This window comes from Petromyzon marinus, chromosome 53 (genome assembly GCF_048934315.1).
Source record: "Petromyzon marinus isolate PM22_M1 ecotype Great Lakes invasive population chromosome 53, UKy_Petmar_22M1.pri1.0, whole genome shotgun sequence".
NCBI lineage: Eukaryota > Metazoa > Chordata > Hyperoartia > Petromyzontiformes > Petromyzontidae > Petromyzon > Petromyzon marinus.
The window spans coordinates 3514839-3540525 of NC_133719.1; the positions used below are offsets into that span (position 1 = coordinate 3514839).

Here is a 25687-nt window from a genome sequence, read left to right on the forward strand (position 1 = left end):
CTTACGAAAAAAAGATTGACGTGACTGCCCTTTGTATGAACTCAGCACCAATCCTTGCTATATATAAATGTATTTATTCAATACGATATCTTGGTTAATTTTATTTTTAATCAAATAAACACGGTCAACATTGTTTTCGTAGGCCCTTTAGTTTCCGTAGGTCCTAGTCACAGTGCCTATTGGCGCCTATTGAATAATATGGCCCTGGCTACTACGACTACTTTGTGAGCGGACTATCACCGGTGGTTGTTGCCTCACCCGCCATAGGAATGTGGAATCTCCACCACTCCGCCGAGAAGGTGAACCGTCGAGAAACGAGAGGCCACTCGGGGGGAAAAGGGTGTTCGCGTTACAACTCAAAACTTTAATAGAAACGAATTTCTCTAGAAACTGCTTCCTTTACGTCGCGTTTCTCGTTTGTCGTCCTTCCCGGCTGGCCACGGCACGGTGCGAAGGAAGTTCAACGCGCGGTAACGTACAATCGGAAACGTACGGCCACACATTACAATCGTCACTCGAAGCTGCCACGTGTGTGCGTGTTTTTTCTTTAATCACACGCTCTTATTTAACTCGCTCTGTCTGTTGTTGTTGTTGTATCCTCAAAACTTGTAACTCAATTTTAACCCACTTCACAATGTGGTATCGACTGCAAACTTGATATACTTATGTCGCACCGATGACAATACTATATTCTATCAAAAAAAATATTTTTGAACACTATTTTTTTTAGATGTTATGTTTCTGCTTGGGTCTAATTGGCCACGGTCCCCTTACGTTATGGCAAGCTTTGCAGCCACTTCGATCGTGGAGTTCTGCCATGACGATTACGGTACATGTCACTAAAGCGTTTATATAAAAAAAGTCTTTTTTTAAAATATTACTTATTTGAGTTTCAATTACGCCTCGCCGGGGTGGCACGCTCACACGACCAACCCGGGGGGGGAGGGGAGATCGCTGGAACCTGGGAATTCCCATCTTTAGTCCACGGGCCACGGCAGGAATCTCTCGCCTATGGACAGGCGAACTCTGTTAGTCGCACCGACGGGAAGAAATAACATTTCTCAGCGGCCAGTACGCGTGAACTCGTTTAACACAGCAGTCGTGGTAGTTGTCGGCTTTCACGACCAATGGTATTCATAAGAGGGGGGAGTTGATCGCGTGACTATATAGCCTCACGCTTCACGAATTGTAAATGTTGTGGGGGTTCACTCTCCAACACACCGGTTTTGCTGAACTAGCAACGAATTCATTGGCATGTTGTGTATAACGGGATGTAACCCAACCCCCAACCCCCCCCCCCCCCTATTACGAGTTAACTACTCGATAACCCCAATCGTTACCAATCGGCTATCGCGCATCATACAGCGATGGAGTTATCAGACAACGTTCCGCCGACGTTGCAGCTTTGTACCGTCGAGTCAAACCATCCGTTCCGGGGCTCCGTGTGGACCCCCGATGACGACTGCCGGTGATGATTTGGGGGGGGGGGAAGAGGAAACTAGAGACACTTGGAACATTACAAAATAACTTCTCACGGGAACCCCTTAAACCACCGACCACCTACTTCTTCTTCGCTATTATAAAACACGTGCAGCTCCGCTGTCCACTCCAGAACACTCGCCTCGCCCCACACCACCGCGACCGATTGCGAATACAGACGCGAGCGAGCGCGCGAGCGCTGGTCGAGATTCCGTACAAATCGACGACGGCGAAGGGTCGGAGAAGCTGCGCGCGGCAAATGACGCATCGCAGGCGGTCGACTCTCGATTGTCCGGGGTCATGGGAGGAGGAGGGAGGGAGGGGGTGGCACAGGCACGCCTGGACACAACAAAAACACGCGGATAACGCAAAAAAAAAACACACGAACGTCGTGCTGTTCGCCTACGGAGAGTTTTGGGTGGTTGGGTGTGTGGGGGGGTGTGGGGGGTGTGGTGGGGGGTGTGGGGGGGGGGTGTGAAGGCATCGCCGTGGGTCGTCGCATGCCTCCGAAAGTGCTCGGGTTCACTTTGCCCCCCCCCCCGCCCCGACACGTGACCACGTCTATAGTCACGTGCCGGGCACCGAGCCACTGACCCCCCCCCCCCCCGGCAACTCACATCGACGAGTGAGGAGCGGCTGATAATTTGTTAACAGCAGCCACGGGCGAGGAGGTAAAGATTTGTCAACGAGCCGATATGACCGAAGATTCACAATTGGTTTCTGAAAACAAATCCAAGGCTTGATGCCGGCACGATCTCACCCAAAATATAACGCCGAAGGATATTTATACTCTCTGGTTCTTTCGGTAAAGTCACGCAGAAGGGAAACAATAAAATAATTGGTTTATATTTTTATTATTTTATTATTATTTTATTTCCCTTCTACGTGACTTTACCGAAAGAACCGATAATATGAATCCCTGCAGTCACGAAAGCTTTAAATCAAAAGATATTTATACTATCTGATTCTTTCGGTAAAGTCACGGTGGTATTAAATAAATCACGACGTTTCGATTGGAACACAAGCAATCATCATCAGGTGGGGAAAACCACAGCAAGAAAATTTGTTTCAACCAAAAAAAATGTCTTGCTGTGGTTTTCCCACCTGATGATGATTGCTTGTGTTGCAATAGAAACGTGATTTATTTTTATTTTATACCTACGTGACTTTATCAAAAGAACCAGAGAGTATTGATTCCTGCAGTCACGAAAGCTTCAAATCAAGGATATTTATATCATTATTATTACTTTCGTTTATTACGTAAGCCGGATTAATCGCCCCGCGGGTAACGTGGAGAGCTGACGCTGCATTGACCGACGTTCAAGAATGCCGTCAGGCGATGGGTAAGACTAGATTTGAAACTTTCGTGACTGCAGGAATCCATACTCTTTGATTCTTTGGGTAAAGTCACGTAGGTAGAAAATAAAATAAATCACGACGTTTCGGGCGCAACACAGGCGTCCGTCGTGATTTATTTGATACCGACGTGGCTTTACCGAAAAAAAAACAAAGAGTATGGGTAAGACTGTTAAACAACAACAACAAACACCATCCCAGCTCTCCGCCTCCCCCATCACCCCCCTCCGTGAACTCAGCGCCTCCCGCTCGACGAGACGCGGGGGGGGGCTGAGCGGAACCGTCAAGACGACCGCCCGCCATGGCCTACGGAGGCCGCCTCTGCCGCCTTGCGTGCCGCGTCAACAGCCAACGCGGCTCCCAAGTCTACAGGACTTGGGGAATCTGGTGGGCCTGGGTGGGAGACTAAAACTAAATATATACTTTTTTATTTTACCAGGGTACGGCCCCCACCATTGAGCAGCTCGTTTTTTCACAAGCGAACCCCCGGCTATCACGAATGAGAGCTCAGCGATGTGGCCCAACATCACCATCATCATCATCGTCGTCGTGTGGAAATGTACGGCGGCCAAACACTCAAAGCGCGTGCGTGATGTCCAATCCAAATGTGGAGGGGGGAAGGGGGTTACCGGAGGACTCGGAGAAAAATCCACGCGACCACGGGGAGAACGCGCAAACTCCAAATATACAGTCAGTCGGGATCGAACCCACGATCTCCTGTATACCAGGCGAGGGAGTTAACGTCTCATAGCCACCATGATGAGAGAGACACGCAAACTTCAAATATACAGCAGCAGGCGTCAGGGTCGGGATCGAACCCACGACCTCCTGCATACCAGGCGAGGGAGTTAACATCTCCTAGCCACCGTAGGGGGGTGGAGGTCATGTCCTGTACAATACAAACATTACGGTTTCAACATAAACCATCCGTCACGCCAACTCTGGTCATCATCGCAGCAGCGGCTTTTGGCTAGGCATCGAACAAAGATGGTCACCGGCATCGCTCGCTCGCTTTCAGAAAGGCTTCTGTGGCCGTCTGGAACGCTCTCCTTGCGATGTTAGAAACCCCGCTGGGAGATCGAAGCGAAGGTTAAAACAAGTTAAATAAATACAAACCGGTTTGACACGCAGGTTTTTTTTTGGGTTAGATCGCGTAGAAATATAAACATGTCGTTAACCCCCCCCCCCCATCACCACCGGGCACAGTCAATCAACTAAGGTTTGTCACGTGAATAAAAACGTGGCAATTAGTCGCGACTTCACAATTCTGGCAAAAATGCCCGACGAGGCCTCCTGCTAATCACCAGCCTCACCGTCGCACCCGAATTGTGAAATGCTGTGGGGGTTTCTCCTCTCTTCTCACACCACCAAGCACACGCGGGCACTCCGGCTCACGCGTATGGCAAATGACCCGGGGTGGGGGGAGTGGTGGGGAGGAGGGAGTGGTGGGGTGTTGGGTTGGTAGGGAGGGATGGGGGGGAGGGATGGGGGTGGTGGGGGAGAGGGTGGTGGTGGAGATGGGGGGTGGAGAGGGGGGGACGGGGGGGGTGGTGAGATGGGGTGGTGGAAGGAATGGGGGGGTGGAGAGGGATGGGGGTGCTGGGGGGAATGGGGGTAGTGGGGGGAATGGGGGTAGTGGGGGGGTACCCTCGCTAGCGGGGGTACCCCGACGCCTATCCGGGCCTCGCGGCCCCAACTCTGTAGTTCGAGCACCAGGCCACTTCCAAGTGCTTCTCGGCTCGGGCGGAAGTTCCTTCCTGTTTGTTACCGAGCCGAGCCGGAAGGCCGGACGGACGCCCAGCAGGAGCAGGTCGAGGCCGACTCCGCTGCAGCGTCTACCAACGTGAGCATCTATAACAAAGCATACCAGGTGTGTAGTGTACGGGGACACGTTGGGGGCAGCACGCGCGGGCGATGATGCACGCATGCCACGCGGCGGGTTCAGGGTTCACGATGGGGTTGAATAGAGGGTTGACGGTCGGGGGTTCATGAAGGGAGGGTTAATGATAGCGGCGACTGCTTCACGAAACGGGGAAAAGAGGTTTGACGAAAGGGTCAACGAGAGGGTGACTAAAAGGGGTTAAAGGAATGGTTCACGAAAGGGTTGACGGACGGGGTCAAATAAATAGTTGACTTGTCAGCGTTAACGACAACGGTTTAACACGTTGCCGGTGTCCCGGTTTTACCCAGGACCGCTAACCCCGAAGCACCGCGCGAGTGGCTGCCCCGCGCTGCCCTGGGCCACAAGGGGCCAGCGGTGCGGCCCGTCACTGAGAGGGCGCCCACGGTCACGTGGAGACGGCGGCGTCGTCGTCAGGTGTTACAACGCAGGCCGCGTACACGTGCGTCGTACAAGTCGGCTTCATGTCCCGCTTGGGTTACGGAAGCTGCGTAGCGGAGTGGCCCCCTTTTTGCGAGACGTCGAACCTCACGCCATTCCTCACACCACACACACCACACACACACAGAAGCCCACAATTGCATCGTCGATCGTAAAATAACTTTTTTTTTTTTAAACGTTTCCCCCCCCCCAAAATCCTCTCTCCGGTTCTCCTCTCTCTCGCCTCTATCCGCGCCACCATCGCCACTTACAAAAACGTACGCGGTCCACCCCCACCCCGTATCCCTCCAGCGCCCCGACCACCCACCAACCCCTCTATGATCTACGTAGCAACGCTCGAGCGATTTATGTGCGCCGTCGCCCAACCCGGGGGTAACCTCGCCAGTGCCGGCGACGAGAGAGAGAGAGAGAGCCACGCTGGCGCGACGTCAGCGCGGGACGGCTTTTTTTTACGGATACTCGGCACGACTAACGAAGCAGCTGCCAAACAACAGAAGCAGCGACACCACCGACGCAATAATAACTTAAGACAGCGGCGGGCGGGTGGGTGGGTGGGTGGGGGGGGGACGACCTCCGAGTGGCACGGTGCGTGGCGCCAATGCCGGGCACTGAATCGCCGCTGCCACCTGATGACGGCACGGTGGCAAGAGAACGTGGCACCAGCCACCCAGCGGCCGCGGTGCCACACGCGGCGACGTCAGTAGGACATGGCAATGCCACCGCCATTTGCCGCCCCCGCGCATCCGATGCGGGGCTTCAGTCAACTGGCGGGTCGAGGAGAACTTCAACGCGGGGGAGGGGGTTTGGGGGTTTGGGGGAAGAGCGCATTCGCACCGCCGGACTCATCGCTCCCACGGGGGAGCGGTCCGTCAGCAGCGCCCTCTCTCGTCACCGCGGGGGGCTTCATCGTGTCTCCCTCTCCCGCCCTCCTCGGCAGCCCAAGTACGCTTCCCTTAGTCCACTACGATAAACGGTAGCGACGAATTAACTCGAACATTTTAAACGCGCGCGCGCACGCGCGCGAGAGAGAAAGCTGCCACGAACGTGTGATATTTTCTCAAAAAATAAAATTAACATTTCAAGACCTTCCTTCAGTCTCCGCACCCACCCTCTCCACCTTCACGACAATTGTCACACACGGGCGCAGATGAACGGAACGTCCAGGAATAAACGGAGCAGGAGCGGTCGGAAGTTGCAGGCAGGAAACTCGACGGCACGCTAAGAAACGGCACGCGACGGTGTTGCGGTGGCGGACGTCTTTCGAGTAGACGGAAACCCGATCGATCCGAGCAGGAGGAGGTGGACCGAGACAGACCGTGCGGAGGTACGAGGTACACCCAACCGCACGTCAAGCCGCCGTTGCCCACCCCACCGCCAAACGCCGCTCGGAACAGGGGCGGCGGGGTGGGGGGGCCTCCGTCCGGGCCGCCGCACGTTGCCAGCAACCTGTCACGTCTGCCGCTGCGAGAGAGGGCGCTCGCGGTGACGCCGGCGACCGAGTGCGGCGCACTAGTAGCTACGCGCGTGCTGAACTTCTTTCGCGCCGCATTTAGCCTCGTAGCACGGCCGCGCTCAATCGGAGGTGCGGCGCCGTCGCCCGCGTCCCAACGTGTTCCCCCGCTCTAGGACCCGATTAGCGCGGCGGCGATGCTCCCAGCGACGGATATCACTGGGAGCATCTCAGAAGCGGCAGGCCTCGGGCAGTGTGGATCGAGGAGAGGAAAATTGTAATTTTTAGTTTGTTGTACATCAGAGAAAATAATCGATTTTTTTCCGCGTCTCTTAACGTACGGCCAGATTTAAGACGCTTGGAAATTTCGGGAACGCCCGTTCTCTTGGACGTTTCTCAATCCCGCCGCTGGCCTCGGGGGGGGCAGTGTGCCCTACAGAACGAAGTCTCGGGCCTTGCGTGGCCCCAGGTCTCCCCATCCCCCACCACCCCCATGCGTTCGGCGGTATGAAGAAGCATTCGTAGTTGTGTGCATTTGGTCCGGAGGGTAAGTGTTTCGTAATCGCTGCGTGCCGGTGCGTCATCAGCCGTCCGGTTCATTGAAGTGAAACGCCAAGGGCCGTTACCGCTGCTGCCGGGTGTCCCCCCACCGCTGAGATGGTGCGAGTGAGGTGACGTTGGCACGCGTTGCGCAAGTGCTGAGCATAGACCGGTCTACTAGAGTCCCTTCGCACGCATGCCTGCATTGCTGCAACACAAGGCAGCTGGATCAAGAACTGCTCGTGAATCCGATCAGAACTCTTCTTCTCTCGTGAGCCACTATTGTTATGTATTCTGTTGAGGCATTGTTGCTGGTTTGAACTCTGAACCCCCCCCCCAAAGTCCTCGTCATATACTGTCGGAGCCGACGTTGGCAAAAATTGTTTGGGAGGTGGGTCTGTTTCATTCTTGTCAAGAGGCCCCCCCCCGCCTCCACCCCCCAAGGCTATGACACGTCTTGTCATAGCCGTCTCGTGTCTACGGAGGCTGTGCCACAGCGGGCTGCCGTCTCGTGTCTACGGAGGCTGTGGCAGAGCGAGGGTGCCGTCTCGTGTCTACGGAGGCTTGGCATAGCGGGCGTGCCGTCTCGTGTCTACGGAGGCTTGGCATAGCGAGGCTGCCGTCTCGTGTCTACGGAGGCTGTGGCACAGCGAGGGTGCCGTCTCGTGCCTACGGAGGCTTGGCATAGCGGGCGTGCCGTCTCGTGTCTACGGAGGCTTGGCATAGCGAGGCTGCCGTCTCGTGTCTACGGAGGCTGTGGCACAGCGAGGGTGCCGTCTCGTGCCTACGGAGGCTTGGCATAGCGGGCGTGCCGTCTCGTGCCTACGGAGGCTTGGCATAGCGGGCGTGCCGTCTCGTGTCTACGGAGGCTTGGCATAGCGAGGGTGCCGTCTCGTGTCTACGGAGGCTGTGCCACAGCGAGGGTGCTGTCTCGTGTCTACGGAGGCTGTGCCACAGTGGGCTGCTGTCTCGTGTCTACGGAGGCTGTGGCACAGCGGGCATGCCGTCTCGTGTCTACGGAGGCTGTGCCACAGTGGGCTGCTGTCTCGTGTCTACGGAGGCTTGGCACAGCGAGGGTGCCGTCTCGTGCCTACGGAGGCTGTGCCACAGCGAGGGTGCCGTCTCGTGTCTACGGAGGCTTGGCACAGCGAGGCTGCCGTCTCGTGTCTACGGAGGCTGTGCCACAGCGAGGGTGCTGTCTCGTGTCTACGGACGCTGTGCCACAACGGGCGTGCCGTCTCGTGTCTACGGAGGCTGTGCCACAACGGGCGTGCCGTCTCGTGTCTACGGAGGCTGTGCCACAACGGGCGTGCCGTCTCGTGTCTACGGAGGCTGTGCCACAGCGAGGGTGCCGTCTCGTGTCTACGGAGGCTTGGCATAGCGGGCGCGTGGCAGGGGCGGCGGGGGGGAAGTCTTGTAATCCATGCACCTCTCTCTAAGCGCAACGGCGTCTTCCGGACACACTTCCGTCAACTCACGTAGCAGCGGCAGCACGAGAATCGTGGCACACTTCAAAATAAATACTCCAAGAAACAAAAATAATCCACAGCTCTTGTCTATAATTAGGCTCCAGCATTTAAATAATTGGCAGGGTAAGCCAGCTGCAAAAGGGACCCTCGGGCATTTTGTTTAGGCGCAAAACAAAAATACTTTAACATCAACATTGCGGGGACGACTCGCCTCTGACCCCAACGGAGGCTTTTTTTAGCTCACCAGAGCAGACGTTAAAAACGGCTAATTACACTCAGAAGCAACACAAACAACTTAAATAAATCCTTGCATTGCAATTTATAAATAGGTGGGAAATTGTACAAAATCAACTGTGCAGCCTTGAAAACAACAATTTCTTAAATACCAATACAAAAAAAAACGAACTCAATTTGCATCCAAAATTAAACAGCGCCGTGCCCTTTACGGCTCCGAAATGTAAAAAAATAACCACACACACCACACCCCGCGGGCGACAAGTTTTCACAACGCCACGTTCGGGGGACGTCGTCCTTCCCCCTCCTCCTCCGTCGCGATCCTCACGACCCCCCCCCACACCCCCTGGTCGAACACCATCGCAACCCCCCCACCCCCCCACCCCTCCCCCCCGTGACGCTGTGGTGCGGTTCATGCGCGGACGACCGGGGGGGGTCTGGGGTTGGTGGGGGGGGGGGGGGGGTCAGCCAGTGGCAGTGTTGATGCAGTCGGCACTTCCGAGCCCCGTTAGGCTATTCCATGCACAACCTGTGTGATTTTTATTATCTCTTTTAGATTTTTTTTTGTTATCTCGGAGGATAAGATCGCCACCGCGGCCAAAAGCTTTCCGTCCCCCCTTCTGCCAGACACGCTACCCGATAACCTCCAAGGTCCGACCTCGACAATCTCCCGCCACCATCCCACTGCTCGCTCGTCAGATTCAAACTCCACCGGATTTGTATTTTGTTAAGTCTTCGTCCGTGCATTTCGTTCGCAGGTCGGCAAATGCTCCCACGTGTCTCGACGAAGCCTGTGAATATTCATCCCCTGGCTAAATAAAAGGACGCTCCTGGCCGCTTCGCCGGAAATCCACACAGGTTGTTGTCAAATAGCCTGAGCCCTCAAGACTAAAGAGGACTGGAGTGTCAACTCAATGAACACTGGCCGGGGCGGGGGGGAGGGGTTCAGGGCAAGTGGAGGGACCCCAGTCGTTCGTTGCGCACAGCCCCTCGACTGCCCCAAGAGCCCCCGGTGGTGTTGCGGGGCAGTAGAGGGCAGGAGCGTAGCGAGCGAGCGAGCGATCGGGCGACAGAGCGACCGGGCAACCGGGCGACCGGACGACCGGACGACCGGTTGACCAGGCGACCGGTTTACTGGGCAACTGGGCGACCGGGCAACAGAGCGACGACTCTGCACGGGGAGCCACGGGGGGACGAGACGGGCGAGCGACCGCGCGCACATTCGGGGCGACCGCCGGCGGGCGGCCTTCTCAGTCGACGGGGCCTTGGAAGATGAGGCGCACGAAGCCCTGCTCGCCCGTGAGCTGCGCGGCGCAGAAGGGGCACGTGGCGTGGAAGGCGTGCGTGCCGTGGGGTAGCGGCACAGCCGCCCAGTAGCGCGCCGTGCGCTCCGAGCACACGTGGCCGCACGGCGTGAGGGCGTGCGTCGGGGCCTCCCCGTCCACGTAGAAGCCGGCCTCGCAGCCCAGCGACAGGGCCACGTAGGGCCCCAGCGAGCGGCACACGGGGCACTCGCGTCGTTGCTCCTGCTGCTGCCGCTGCCACGCGGCCCCCGTCCCCCCCGTCCCCCCCGCTCCCGCGGCGGCGGCTTCCTCGCGTAGGCCCCAATCGTGGCGGCCGTGCACGTGGCCGCACGTCAGGTAGGCCCAGGGCTGTCGAGCGTCGGGCCGGGCGACGTGACGGCCGCCCCCTCCCCCCGCGCCGCCGCCGCCGCCGCCGCCGCGCCACTGCTGCTGGGCGGCGCTGGGGAAGGCGAGGGTGTTGAGCCCCACGGGGCACTGCGGCCGAGCGGCGTTCAGCTCCTGGCGCAGGAGCTCGATGTGCCGCACGGTGGGCGAGCGGCGAAGGCCCTCGGCCGTGCGCCACAGCAGCGTGGCGCCGCACAGGTCGACGAGGGAGCCGTCCTGCAGCTCGTTGCTCTCCGTCTCCACCTGGACGGGCCGCATGGGGGGGGGGGGGGGGTCAGGGAGGGTGGGCGCTGCATGTCTTGGTGCTAGATGTTAACTCCCTCGCCTGGTATGCAGGAGGTCAGGGGTTCGATCCCGACCCTGATACCTGCTGTATATTTTCCTCTCCCCGGAGGCGTGTGGATTCTTCTCAGAGTCCTCCGGTTGCCCCCCCCCCCCCCCCACGTTTACTTTGTTGAGCTACCATTTGTGGCTTCTGAAAAAGAGCTACATAGCTCGGTGGGCTTTACCTGGTCCAAAAAAAAAATTGGTTCAATAGTTTAACAGTCGTCTCCGGCTGAATCGTGGTGACCTCTGGCTGGGTCGTGGTGACCTCTGGCTGGGTCGTGGCAACCTCCTGCTGGATTGTAGTGACCTCCTGCTAAGTCGTGGTGACCTCCAGCTGGGCCGTGGTGACCTCCAGCTGGGTCGTGGTGACCTCCCGCTGGGTCGTGGTGACCTCCCGCTGGGTCAACCGAATCAAAATTTTTCTGCTCGCGATTACACGTTGTCGATTTGTGGACATCAAGCATGATGGGCGAGCGCTGGTGACTGCTTGGGCACACGTGCTTGCAGGTACGGGGCTGCCCGTGTGAGGACGTCACACAACAATGAAACAGAGATCCCCCCCACCCCCATGTAGCCTTCACAGACTGTTGGGGAAAGTGCCGTTAGCGAGTTAGCGCCTAACTAATGCCGGCATGGCACATGAGGGTGTTTGGTGGCCAGCACCACGCCCGACTGGCCTCGTCTCCCTAGTGGCGATGTTTACACATTGCAACCAGATCAACCTAGGGGAGGACCAGGGACAGGTTCAGATAATAATAATCATCACCCGTGTTGGCCATGAGCGGGAATCAAACTCGGGTGACCGGGTCCGTAGCGCAGCGCGCTAACCGCTGCGCCACCGCTCCCCCCCCCCCCACACACACACATAAACATAGAAAAATATCCGCTAGCAAAGCCTCAACAGATTGTTGGGGCAAGTGCTGTTATAGCGAGCACCTATGAATGTCGGCACGTACACACACGTGTATCGCTGTGACAACATCGCGGACACCACGAGGGTGTGGGTGTAGTACCGGCCCTAGAGGGGCCCGGTGAGCGCTGATTGATGCGCTGGATGGCACCACGCTTGGCGTGCAGTGCCAGCCCCTACAGGACAGGGTGTGGGAGTGCCATTTGCCACTAAATGGCGGTGACGTCACCACGGCGCTTGTGCCAGGCCACGTGCACGTTGAGGCCACGTGAAGTGTCGAGCGCCCGCCGGCAGGAGGTCACGGGGCAGACCCAGGTGCCACGGGTCGACCGAGATGACTGCCCCCTACTGTGGCGCACGTACACACACACACACACGCGCGCGCGTGCGTGCACACACATCCGTACCAGGCATCCGCGGTGCTGTGCGGAGCGCGTCTCGCGCAGCGTGTACACCTTGCCGCCCACCGACACCTCACGCCACACTCCGGGCTGCACCAGCTCGGACAGCTCGCCGCCGCCGCCGCCGCCGCCGCCGCCGCCGCGCGGGTGCATCACCAGCACGCCGTTCGTCGTGAGGCCGTCCATGGAGCCGTCCGCGTCGCGCCACTTAGTTGCACGCTCCTGTGCACACCAAGGTCCGGGGGACCCACCCCCAACCCACGCCGGCATGGCCGTTAAACAGACCGTCGGGGGCGAGCGCTGTTAGCGGGCGCCGATTAAGGGTCGGCACGGCGCACGAGGGGGTGGGTGGCCAGCACCACGTCCGGGGGGGGGGGCTTCGTCTTCCCAGTGCCGATGTTTACACACCACAACAGGTACTCCAATTTAGAGGCCGCGTCAACCTAGGGGAGAGGCTCAGGACCGGTTCAGATAATCGTCGTCTGTGTTGGTGGCCATGAGCGGGAATCGAACTCAGGTCGCCGGGTTTGTAGCGCAGTGCGCTAACCGCTACACTACCCCCCCCCGCATGCACGCACACACACACACGCACGCGCGCGCACGAACGCACGCCTGCATCGGTGTAGCATAAGGCAGCTGATCGGATTCACCGCTTGTGAATCCGATCAGAAATATTTTGTCTTGAGCCATTATATTAAGACAGAAACAGGAGGAGAATTTCTCCACAACTGTGTCGCCTCATGAGGCTGGTTCTAATTACCGGCATGTCACGGTAAATGTTGTGGGTTTACTCTCGAACACACACAAGCGGCCAGTGACCTAGTAACGAATTGGCACGTTTTGTTTACGTGACAAACCTTACCAATTGGCTGCATTGGGCAGTGGTGACATCAAAAACACATTTCTATTTAGGTGATCTAACCACAAAAAAAACGCTATTATGGATTATTATTATTATTGTTATTATTATTCTTGCAGAGCAATCACTGCTGGTAGGCCCGGCCCTCTGAGGTATTTTGTCCGAGCCTCTGGGCGAGCTGCTCACCCCGAGGAAGATGTTGTTGGAGGAGTCGAAGCCGGCGGCGTAGACGCGGGCGCGGTGCGGCGGCGAGCGCTCGCACAGGATGCGGCACGCGAAGCGCGAGATGGTGCTCTGTGCCGTCGGGCTGCCGCCGCTGCCGCCGCTGCCGCCGCCGCCGCCGTCCCCGCCGCCGCCGCCCGGTGGCTTCCACGGCGCCGTGTCCATCACCACGAAGTCGACGGGAGCCTCGCCGGAGCGACCCACCTACGTGGGCACGCGGGCAACCGTCAGGGGGGGGGGCAACCGTCGCGGGGGGAGACGGTGTGGGCACGGGTGAGCTGGACTTGGGGGGTAGGGAGGAGGCGCCCTCGGGGCCGCTAGGCCACACCGGCGTTCCCACGTCGCCAGGCCGCGAGCCGCGACGTCTTTTGGTGGCGGCGGACGCCAGTGCGCGCGTTTTGCCGTTTTCGAGAACGTCAAAACAATCGACGGGTCGGAACTGCGGCTCGTCCGGTTCACCGGGAGGGCCCTTCCTGCCATCCTTCCTGCCACCCTTCCTGCCATCCTTCCTGCCACCCTTCCTGCCATCCTTCCTGCCATCCTTCCTGCCATCCTGCCACCCGGGGGGTTCCCCCGCCGCCGCCGCCGCCGCCGCCGCCGCCGCCCACTGCCAGCGGCTCGCCGAGGAGGGGTCGCCGGGAGACGTCGGGGGGATCGAGTCGCGTTACGTCGACTCCGAGCGAAGCCTCCGGAGGGAGGTGCAGTCTACGCTCTCCACAAACCACCTGCCAGGCTGCTCTCTTCCGCGGCCAAGCGAACCGACGGCATTGGGCGAATCGCCCTCTGCCTCGGCGCTCAATTTGGCTACGCTACGCGCCCTGCGGTTTGCGACACGCACGTCGGTTAGGTCAAGATTCCGGGCGTCCTTTCGCTTTCCACCTATGAAGGGGGTGAGCGGAAATCCCGGCACCGCGGGGTGGTGCGGATTCGACGTCGCTCCCCGGTGTCCGTCCACGCGGAGGCGGCGGTCACGTCGACATCCCTCTAAGAGGTCACGTCGACATCCCTCTAAGAGGTCACGTCGACATCCCTCTAAGAGGTCACGTCGACATCCCTCTAAGAGGTCACGTCGACATCCCTCTAAGAGGTCACGTCGACATCCCTCTAAGAGGTCACGTCGCGCGACCCCAGGAGGAGGAGGAGGCACGCCGTCGCCACCCGCCGTCCTGCCGCTAGCGGCGCAGGCGATGCACAGACGCAAACCCCCGTCGCGATCGCGCAGGCGCAGACGCAGGCGCAGGCACAGGCGGAGTCGCGTGCGTTGCAGGCGCAGGCGAAGAAGCGCGGGCGGTCCCCGCTTCTGACAGACGCGGGACACACCACACACCCGCACGGACGCGGGGCGCGCCGGCGCGGTGGCGGTGCGGCGGCTTCGGCAGGAGACGCGTCGGGTGCTGGCTTGGAGACGCAGCAGACACATCGGCGGGGAGACGGGTCAGCGGGGGCACGAAGGTGGCGACACAGCGGGGGGAGGCGGGTGGGGAGACGGGTCGGTGGGGGACACGGGGGGTGCCAACAACAGCATCGGCACCGCGCGCGACGGCCGGCGATCGTGCCGCCGCCGGCTGCGAGAATTAAATATCGGTCCCGGTGCCACGCGGCCAACGGCCGCTCTCTCGATGGCACAGCGGGTTGGAGGGTCGGGGGGGGGGGGAAATGCCGCCCCCTAACCGCGCGGACCAGAAGTGACTCAAAGAAAACCCCCGAGGGTAGCTCTGCGGGATCCACTTCGGCGGGGCTGTCCTGCAACGCGGAAAAAGCATTTGCGGCGCCCCCAGCGAGATTTCCTAACGGGTCGATTTTGTCTCGACGACGACGCGACGGCGATGGAGCGGCAACGCCGATCGGGGAGGGGGGCCGGGGGGCGGGGGGGGCGGAAGCGGAGGTCGCTTCCGCTGCCCTCACCAAGAACATGTCCTGGTCCAGGTCGTGGACGTACTCCACCACCACCACGTGGCTCCGCGAGAGGCCGTAGGAGATGCTGTGCTGCTCCTTGCTCGACACGGCCTGCGCGCACACACGCACACACGCACACGCACGCACACACGCACACACACACGCACACACGCACACACACACGCACGCGCAGACATTCATCCGCGTCCCGCACGCCCGTCGCTGCCTGCACCGTCGGCGATTTTACGGAGAATGCGCGATGCGAAACGGCGTAGGAGGAGCACCCCCCCCAAACCCACCCCCCCCCCCCCCTCGCGTGGTTGGTTCAATTCCCCGTCGAGGGGGGGGGGGGCCTCGTGAGATACACCAAAGCGGTCACGGTCTGACTGCCGTGGGGAAGTATGGTCGAGCGACCCCCCGCGGTGGACGTGGCGTGCGGAGGCTTTCATCCAGCGGTGGATCGTCAAAGGAACGTAAATTTAATTTGACGGGAAGCAAACGAGGATTCCACAAATACGTGGAAAGTTACTCATTTGTGGAATACGTCAATGGTTTTGATGCCGTATACATCAAAAATGAATGCACCATTACCACCACCATCCCAGCGTGGATGTAAATAGTCAGCTGGTGTCCGAGTACGTCCGACACATTATTCGAGGACGGTGGACAAATGCCGTTCGTCAACTACCAATCAGGAATGACAGCCCTAATCGGTTGCTCATACTACGTGCGCAAGTAAAATACAATCCTTAGTCCACTCTACTCCACGATCACGCCACAGTTTAAGACGTTTCCAGAATAAACGTACGGCCTGTCACTGGTGGTGGATCCGCGCTTTCGTTGAACGCAAGCTTGGCGACCTCTATTTGGCAAACGCGCGCGTGCGGGCCCGGAGCGGCTGCGATCACGAGGGATATGCGATTCTGCTATCACGATTCCACTGGGATTGTTCCCAACCTGTGGGCAGCTAGGCCCCCTAGGGGGGGCGGCTGAGGATCCCTAGGGGGGGGGGGAGGGGGCAGCCGCGTCCACTTGGGAGGCTGGGCGCTGTCGTTTGCGTTTTTTTATTTTTACGCCCATCCCTAAACAGGCGCTCACTGCCAAATCTGCGGTGCGGAGGATTTACCGAGAAGGCACGGCGAGCGTGGGAACGGTGATCGACAGGGCGAGAGAGACCGAGTTGAAAACGTAGACGCAACTGTGTCAACAAGCGTGAGCGTCATGACTCAACTCCCACCGGACATGCTCTGGCTTGCCCTCGTCCCGCGTTTAATATAATTCCCCATCGGCGTCGTCGGCGTTGGGGGTTTAAAATAAATAAAATGACGTCCGCCGCGCCCTCGAGTTGGGGCTTGCCCAAAAGGGTGCCGAGGTCACCGCGCCGAGGAGGGCAACCGATCGGGAACTAAGTGCCTGCCGAGAGTACAGGTGCAGCAAAGGTGTCGATAAGCTCACACAAAAAAAAAGACTAATATCCGAGACTGACAAAACGGGCCCCCCCCCCGTAACCAATCGACTCCGCTCCCATCACAGCTCAAAGAGTTGTTGCGATTCGGGCTGCCTATGCAATTCGGTAATCAATTTTTTTTTACTTTCAAAGAATCGAATCACCGGCGGCTTGCAAGGGGGTTCGCCCCCCCCCCCCAAACCCCCCCCCCAAACCCCCCCCCCCCCCGGTGTCCCGTGGCGATGGCGCACCGACCGACGACGATTGGCTTCTCACGGCCCCAACGCGAGCACGCACCACGCGGACGCTCGCACCACGCGGACGCTGGAATCGACTTGAACCCCCTACGTGCGAATCGACGCATCGTCACGGCCGTCGCTTGGCCCGCGTTCTTCGGGGTCCCGCGGCGACAGCGGCCGGCTGATCGATTTTCAAGGTCGCCACTCGCCGTCTTCAAGGTGGCTTCACGACGGAGATGGGGGGGGGGGGGAAGAGGAGTTTTTCTTCGTGACCCCTCAACACTGACCTCTCAGCAGAATCAAGACCATGATGATTAAGGGGCCTGATAGGATGCAGAACTCCATGAGCTTCCTGGGGTTCTGTATTCTATCAGGATCTGCACTTTGCTACCTCCACAATGATGATGATGATGCTGCTGCTGCTCCATCCTCCGTCATTTTGAGCTAAGCCGAGACCGGTTGAACACCGATCATCCCGGTTACACTTACAGCCTTTTTCCTCCCACTTGACACCAAGCGTCAGCGGTAACTCTGGACTTTCTCCCCGCTTCTCACGCCATGGCTCGCAACAACGCTGCAGATTCACGGTTTGCTCTCAGCACAATTTCCGCGGCTTTTCTTCTTGACATCCAACGGGATATGCAATCGTCTTCTGCGGCACCCACAGTCACCGTCCGGGACAACCGACGGATTTATTTTAGCGACCAGCGGCGAACGTGCGAGGCCGTGTAAAAAACGAAACGCTAGGGTTGTCATTGTTGTCGTCGTCGTCGTCGTTACTATCGCGCGACGCTCAGTCGACGTCGCGCCAGCGTCCGCGAGGGGGGTGGGGGGGGGGGGGTGGAGGGCAGCCGCCCGCGCGTAGCGAAACGCGGCGGGCCGAGCGATCTCCTCCCGAGCCGAGCTGGGGGGGAAAGGTCGCCCGGCACAAACCTTCCACGGCCCCATAGGCCAGGGGGGTTCACAGGCCGACCGGCTCTGTGGGGTCGAGCGAGTTTTGGGGGTGCCGCCTCTCGGTCCGGGCCCCCTCGTGCAAGGCGAGTGCCACTTAGCCAACCTGCAAGAACACAAGCGGATCGTTCGTGAAAACCGCAAAGCAGCCACCGACTTCTCGCGGGCAAGAACGGCAATCGGGGTTCACGGAGGCGGGGCGGGAGGGGGGGCGGGGAAGGGGGCGGCGCGTTGACACTTACTCCGCGGGCTCCGCGGAAAAGCCGGCGGGGCGAGGCGTGGATAGGGGCGGCGTGGAGGGGTGGCACGGCGTGGCGTGGAGTGGTTTGTGGAGTGTCGCTCGATAATCTTGACGGTGAGCGGGGCGAGCGTGCGGGCGGGCGGGCGGGCGGGCGGGCGAGCGAGCGAGGGTGAACAAATCCCTTGGCTTGCGAGGCTGGCGGGGGAGCCGTCGAGGCGTGACCGTGAAACGATGCCTAGCCGGTCCGCGCAGACGTCTCGGAGAGGAAGAGCAATTAGCCAGGAGAGGGCCCCGCTCACAGCCGCCCAGGTCGCTTGCCAGGCTCTCGCGTCGGGGGGGAGGGGAGGAGGGGGATAGCGGGAGGGCTCACCACGCCAGGGGCTGTCGCGCTGGGCTGGCCGACACCCCTGGAAACGGGCCGGGAGAGCGCACGCGCGGCTACGGAACCAGCGACGCCCCTCCGGCGTGCGCTCGGACTCCAAGAGGCTGCGCGGGCGAGCGCGACGGCAAAGGTAGGGGCGCCGTCACCAAAGGCCTCCGACGCTTTGGGGGCGCCGGCGCGACCTCTTGGGAGCACCCCGGCGGGGCAACGGGGCCGCAGCTACGGCCGCGCGGCGCACGGCCGCGTTTGCGAGCGGGGTTTGGCAAGAGCAATAGCCCCGTCACAAATTCGCCTGTGAGATTATTGCGCATGAGCCAATCACGCATGATAAATCATGCCGCGTCCAGCTCTTGTGAACGGGAGCTCCCCAGCGCTTCGCACGGCACCCCCCTGCTTTTTGCAGCCCACGCCAACTGGGCAGGCCGGCGCCGCGCGCACACTGCGCTGGGTTAGGGGGTGGTTGGCCGTTTGGGGAGTCAACCTGGGCTTGACTGCCGCGGGGGAAAACGCAAGGGTCAAAGGTGAGATGCCGTCCGAGGTGCTTTGGGGGGGAATGCTGCAGTATTAAAGCGAGGGCCACTCATCTCGGCATTCGAAATCCTCATTCCGCCGACGCGCTCCGTAGAACAGTGCCTTCACGTCACAGGCTAAGCGATCGATTTTTTTTTTTTTACAAATCGCAGCGTGCGTTGGGGTCACCCGCCTTCCAAACGACGGAGGAAGATGCGACATCTGGACAGCGGTGCTTGGGCGGGCGGGCATACAACAGGGCGGCTGCGTGGACTGCGACGTCAGCAGAGGGCGGTGCAGCAAAAAAATACTGTGCTGTACTTCTACGCTCCCAAAGTCCACGGCTCGCCACTTTCACCAACCCGCACTGACCAGCAGCCTGGTGAACCGCGGTCAATCGACCCCTCCCGCCACCGCCGCCGCCACACGGACGGACGGACACGGCTTGGCACAGCGAGCCGCTCGTCATCCAGCAGCGGAGCTGACGAATGGGGTCTCCGTATGCGTGGTGTGTGCATTTAGCGATTGTCCGTGTTTCTCCACGGCGGGTTGGCGCTACAACCGATGGAAAGCGCGACTCTTCGGGCGCGTCTGTGCGCTCCTTGCTTCTCGCGGATCAACGTCGCGGCCGCCACCCTAGGATCGTTCTGCCCATTTCATCCCACGCGGCACCTTTAACAAGCGTCCTAAGTGCGCACGCGAGCACGCACGCACGCACGCACACACACGGTCGCTAGAAAAGTTCGAGACGTCACGTCAAATATCGTCGGCGGCCGGCGAGGGACGATGGTCGAGTCCAGTGATGGAAGTGACGCCCGACGGAGGGGCGGGGTACTTGTCCCGGAGGACGTCCATCGTGGAGATGGGAGCGGCGCAATCATCTCGTGCGCGGCCGCTCAATTGGACTGCAGTCAGTGAAGTCCGCAAATCGCATTCACCTTGGCCTCCCCCGGCTGGAACCACACAGAGACAACGATTCCCCCGTCCCCCCACCCACTCCACACAGCCGCCTGCATCGCCTGCTGCGGCGGCAAGCGCTGTTAACGGTACGGAAGCGATCGGTGAACTCCGCCGTGCGTCGCGGTGAAACGCACGCGGCCATCGTTTTTGCCTGGCGGCGGCGGCGCCACCGACGGTGGCCGTGCGTGGATGATGGCGGTGGAGGAACGGCGGCGGCGGCGGTGGAGGAACGGCGGTGGCGGTGATGATGATGATGATGGGAGAACGATCGCCGATTGCTCGGCGGTCGGCCTCGCGCCGGCATTGCGCGCCGCACCTCACCCACCGCCGTCGGGACGGCGGCCACAGGCGGGGGAGGGGGCAGCGGTCAGGAGGCCAAGAGGGAGGAGCTTGGTGCAGAGGGGGGCGGGACTACTTGGTCAGGTGGTTGGGTGAGAGGGCGGGAGGTGGTTGGGTGAGAGGTGGTTGGGTGAGGGGGGGGGAGGTGGTTGTGTGAGGGGGGGGGAAGGTGGTTGGGTGAGAGGGGGAGGTGGTTGGGTGAGAGGGGGAGGTGGTTGGGTGAGAGGGGGAGGTGGTTGGGTGAAAGGGGGAGGTGGTTGGGTGAAAGGGGGAGGTGGTTGGGTGAGGGGGGGGAGGTGGTTGGGTGAGAGGGGGGAAGGTGGTTGGGTGAGGGGGGGAGGTGGTTGGGTGAGGGGGGGGAAGGTGGTTGGGTGAGAGGGGGAGGTGGTTGGGTGAGGGGGGGGAAGGTGGTTGGGTGAGAGGTGGTTGGGTGAGGGGGGGGAGGTGGTTGGGTGAGGGGGGGGAGGTGGTTGGGTGAGAGGGGGAAGGTGGTTGGGTGAGAGGTGGTTGGGTGAGGGGGGGGAGGTGGTTGGGTGAGGGGGGGGAGGTGATTGGGTGAGAGGGGGAAGGTGGTTGGGTGCGTGGTTTTGCGAGTGGTGGGGTGCGAGTTGTGTTTTGAGAGGTGGGGTGAGTGGTGGAGCGAGTGGTTGGTGGAGTGAGTGGTCGGTTGAGTGGTGGTGAGCAGTGGGGTGAGTGGTGGGGTGAGTGGTGGGGTGAGTGGTGGGGTGAGTGATGGGGTGAGTGGTGGTGGTGAGCGGTGGGGTGAGTGGTGGGGTGAGTGGTCGGTTGAGTGGTGGTGGCGAGCGGTGGGGTGAGCGGTGGGGTGACTGGTGGAGCGAGTGGTTGGTGGGGTGAGTGGTCGGTTGAGTGGTGGTGGTGAGCGGTGGGGTGAGTGGTGGGGTGAGCGGTGGGGTGACTGGTGGAGCGAGTGGTTGGTGGGGGTGAGTGATGGGGTGAGTGGTGGTGGTGAGGTGAGTGGTGGGGTGAGTGGTGGGGTGAGCGGTGGGGTGAGCGGTGGGGTGAGTGGTGGGGTGAGCGGTGGGGTGAGCGGTGGGGTGAGCGGTGGGGTGAGCGGTGGGGTGAGCGGTGGGGTGAGCGGTGGGGTAAGTGGTGGGGTATGCGGTGGGGTGAGTGGTGGGGTGAGTGGTGGGGTGACGGACCTCGGTGAGGATCGGGCCCCGTCACTCACCTTGCACTCCTGCATTGCCGTGGTGATGTGCGAGCTGCTGGGCTGCACGCCGTTGGCTTTGGCTCGGCGGTGGAGCGCAAAGCGGCTCTTACGCCTGCCCCGGTCTCCATCCGGCAGCGAGCCATTGTACCTGCGCCAGCCGCGTACACAAACAACCCCCCCGCTTAGCCTTCAACAGGTCTCTGGGGGGGCGAGTGCCGAATGCGGGCGCCCATGAAGGCCGGCACGCCACACGAGGGGGGTGGCCGGCCAGCACCACGCCCGGCCACCTTTGTCTCCCCAGTGCCGATGTTCGCGCGCCGCACCAGGGGATCATCTGAGGCCGAGTCGACCGAAGGGAGGCGCGGGACCGGTTCAGATAATCGTCACAGGCGTTGGCCGTGAGCGGGAATCGAACCCAGGTCGCCGTGTCCGTGGCGCGGCTCGCTAACCGCCGCGCCACCGCTCCCCACAACTCTTGCTCCCCGCGATCATGTGACCACACCGCCTCCCACGCGACTCTCGGCCGACGCCGACCATCGCCAAGAGCGATTCCCCACTCCGGTCTCGGGCTCCCCCCGAACCACGCCACGCCCCCCTCGCCAAATCCACCACCGACCGGTGCGGCAAAGCGCTAGGTGGTGGGTGGGCGGAGGGTAGAGGTCAAACATCCCCCCCCCCCCCCAAGACCCTCATCCGTCAGCGGAGCGACGCGTCCAATCGGAACCGCGTCTCTGATAATCGCCACGGCCGCCGACGGAAGCACTCGTCTCCCCCCGCCCCCCCCCCCGGGGCAAGACTCACCCCAGGACGATGAGCTCTCCGTATTTCACGGCGTCTCCTCTGCTGGTGGCGGCTGGCTCCTGTTTGCCGGACATGGGCCTGGGGGCACAGGCGGAGCGGCGGGGCCCGGCGGCGGCGGCGGCGGAGAGGAATGGGAGCCGGGGGGGGGGGAGGGAGGGGACGTGGGAAGGCGTCCGTCACCCTTCGTCCACGCCGTACGCGTCGTCCATCTCGACCGGGCGATCGATCGCGACCCTGCGGGATGAAGGGGGGGGGGGGGAGCAGAGGGTGAGGGGGTGGGGGAGACCGTCACACCGTCGTTAGAAATAAAACGACGCAGGGACAGCACGCGGACAGACGTACCGGTGTGGGGAGAGCTCGGAGCTACGGTAAAGCAACGCGTTGGGCGAGGGGCGAGTGCGGGGCCAGACGAGACACGGACTTGCCCGTAGCCCGCACTGACCGTCGGGGGCGAGTGCTGTTCGAGGGCCCCTGTCAAGGCCGCCTTTGGCGCACGGAGGGGTTGGTGCGGACGGCACCCGCCTGCCGATAGCTACGCGACACGCACCAAGCACCCATTTTGAGTGCCGAGTCAACCTACGGGAGGCGTAGGGGCCGGTTCGGGTAATCGCCACCGACGTTACCCAGCGCCACCGCTCCACCCTGCAGGCAATTAGCCACTCTCAATTTCACTCACGACAACAACCGCCATTCGCCACTAAGTTGCGGTGACGTCACCACGGCGCTCGTGCCAGGCTATGTGCACGTTAAGGCCACGTGACGTGTCAAACGCTGGCAGGAGGTCACTGGACAGACCCAGGTGTCATGCGTTGACTGACAAGACGACTGGATGATGGCACCACCTGTGCCCCCTACTGCGCCGAGTTGGCACAGTTGGCACTTTGCTCACCCACGCTCGCACGTATTATCATGCTCTCGCGCAGTTTCACCACCCTGGAGGAATTCGTGAGCTACTTCTACATTTACACCTCGACGTCCCAGGAATTTGTAGCCAGGTCGCTCCCTCGCAAACAACAATAACAACAAATTACTCATTTACCCAGGAGAGTCACACCCAGTCCAAAGGGTCTTTTTGAGGAGGGCCATGCCACATTCCGATGTTTGGGTCAACGCCGATGACACCGTACGCCCCTTACCTACCGCGCAAGGGAACCGGGGAACCTGGAGGAAACCCGTGCAGAAAAGGGGGAGAAAATGCGGACTCTGTAAAGAATGGCGGCGTACGAGATCAGAGATCGAACCCAGGTCCGTCTTGGTGCGAGGCGCGAGTGTTTCCACTGCACCACCGCCGCCCTGCCGACCGTCCAATCGACGCAGCAGGCACGGGCCATTGTGTCCCACGGGAACGTCCGACTGATGGATGTGCGCCGGTGCGCTGCTGCTCAGGCCCACCGCCCCCCCCCGCCCCCTTATCCACCACCCCCCTCTCATCCACCACCCTCCCCACCCCCCACCACCACACAGCAGCAACTCGCTCAGCGTCAATTAAGCTGCAGCTGCTCTCGCTGCTGCCAGCACCAGAGAGGAATCGACAGGTCCGGGGTTCAACTCTCACCAAGGAGGTTAAAGGCCACGCGCCGCTCGAGACGGGAGGTCACGTGATCGCTAAGCGTTTGTCGCCGTGGGCTTCTCAGCAGCATCATCATCATCACGAGGCACGATCTATCCACTGCTGGATGAAAGTCTCCGAAGTGCTCTCGCGGCCTCGCCGAGCAACGATATGACCTGCCCCTACGGGACATCTGTGAAACGGAGAATAACAGCTCATCGGATTCCTCCAGCGTGCATATTCCGCTTTCGTCACACCATCTCCGCCGCGGGTGGGAAAACCCTCTCGCCTCTTTTGGCCGTCACTCCGTCGAACTCGGCTCGCGAGTGGAGCGGCGGAGCGCTCACCGCTGCACCGCCGCTCCACTCGCGAGCCAGGCCTGGTGCACCCTTGTTCCACGCCAAGCGTCAACGTATAGCACGGGGGTTAGCCGACGAAATTTGTTTTTCAGCTACTTTCACTTTTTTTACGGTGAATTTAAAAGTCTCGACCACCATCCATTGTCCCTACTAGCAGCCGTGTGCTGCTCGAGTCTTCATGTGCACGGTGGTTGTGTCTTCACGAATCTTCACGTGGACGGCGGTCGAGTCTTCACGTGGACGTGGTCGAGACTTCACGAGACTTCACGAGTCTGCACGTGGACATGGTCGAGACTTCACACGAGTCTTCACGAGTCTTCATGAGACTTCACGTGGACGTGGTCGAGACTTCATGAGACTTCTCGAAACTTCACGAGACTTCACGTGGACGTGGTCGAGACTTCACGAGACTTCACGAGTCTTCACGAGTCTTCACGAGACTTCACGAGTCTTCACGAGACTTCACGAGACTTGACGAGTCTTCACGAGACTTCACGAGACTTCACGAGTCTTCACGAGTCTTCACGAGACTTCACGAGTCTTCACGAGACTTCACGAGACTTCACGAGACTTCACGAGACTTCACGAGACTTCACGAGTCTTCACGAGTCTTCACGAGACTTCACGAGACTTCACGAGACTTCACGAGTCTTCACGAGACTTCACGAGTCTTCACGAGACTTCACGAGACTTCACGAGTCTTCACGAGTCTTCACTAGACTTCACGAGTCTTCACGAGACTTCACGAGACTTCACGGGATTTCACGAGTCTTCACGAGACTTCACGAGACTTCACGAGTCTTCACGAGACTTCACGAGTCTTCACGAGACTTCACGAGTCTTCACGAGACTTCACGAGACTTCACGGGACTTCACGAGTCTTCACGAGACTTCACGAGACTTCACGAGACTTCACGAGTCTTCACGAGACTTCACGAGACTTCACGAGACTTCACGAGTCTTCACGAGACTTCACGAGACTTCACGAGTCTTCACGAGACTTCACGAGTCTTCACGAGTCTTCACGAGTCTTCACGAGTCTTCACGAGACTTCACGAGACTTCACGAGTCTTCACGAGACTTCACGAGTCTTCACGAGACTTCACGAGTCTTCACGAGACTTCACGAGACTTCACGAGACTTCACGAGACTTCACGAGTCTTCACGGGTCTTCACGGGTCTTCACGGGTCTTCACGAGTCTTCACGAGTCTTCACGAGTCTTCACGAGTCTTCACGAGACTTCACGAGACTTCACGAGACTTCACGAGTCTTCACGAGACTTCACGAGACTTCACGAGTCTTCACGAGTCTTCACGAGACTTCACGAGTCTTCACGAGACTTCACGAGACTTCACGAGACTTCACGGGATTTCACGAGTCTTCACGAGACTTCACGAGACTTCACGAGTCTTCACGAGTCTTCACGAGACTTCACGAGTCTTCACGAGACTTCACGAGACTTCACGGGACTTCACGAGTCTTCACGAGACTTCACGAGACTTCACGAGACTTCACGAGTCTTCACGAGACTTCACGAGACTTCACGAGACTTCACGAGTCTTCAC

The 25687-nt window shown here is 60.1% G+C and overlaps 1 protein-coding gene across 3 annotated transcripts in view; it reads right to left on the reverse strand.

Moving 5' to 3' along the window:
* Nucleotides 1–343: 343 nt before the first annotated feature.
* The window catches only part of LOC116954019 (E3 ubiquitin-protein ligase pellino homolog 1-like), a 39304-nt gene continuing 13960 nt past the window's right edge, over nucleotides 344–25687 (reverse strand). Inside the window, exons 2-8 of one of the 3 annotated variants that reach the window (XM_032974409.2) lie at nucleotides 22214–22447; nucleotides 21431–21560; nucleotides 17792–17915; nucleotides 15182–15283; nucleotides 13241–13480; nucleotides 12202–12417; nucleotides 344–10800 (exon numbers count right to left, since the gene is read on the reverse strand). In XM_032974409.2, the coding sequence (XP_032830300.2) occupies nucleotides 10120–10800; nucleotides 12202–12417; nucleotides 13241–13480; nucleotides 15182–15283; nucleotides 17792–17915; nucleotides 21431–21555 (1488 nt within the window). In that variant the 5' untranslated portion in view covers nucleotides 21556–21560; nucleotides 22214–22447 and the 3' untranslated portion in view covers nucleotides 344–10119. Of the gene's footprint in view, nucleotides 10801–12201; nucleotides 12418–13240; nucleotides 13481–15181; nucleotides 15284–17791; nucleotides 17916–18051; nucleotides 20420–21430; nucleotides 21561–22213; nucleotides 22448–25687 lie in introns of those variants that run through there. The other 2 variants (XM_032974408.2, XM_076051926.1) reach the window with 2 other exon arrangements.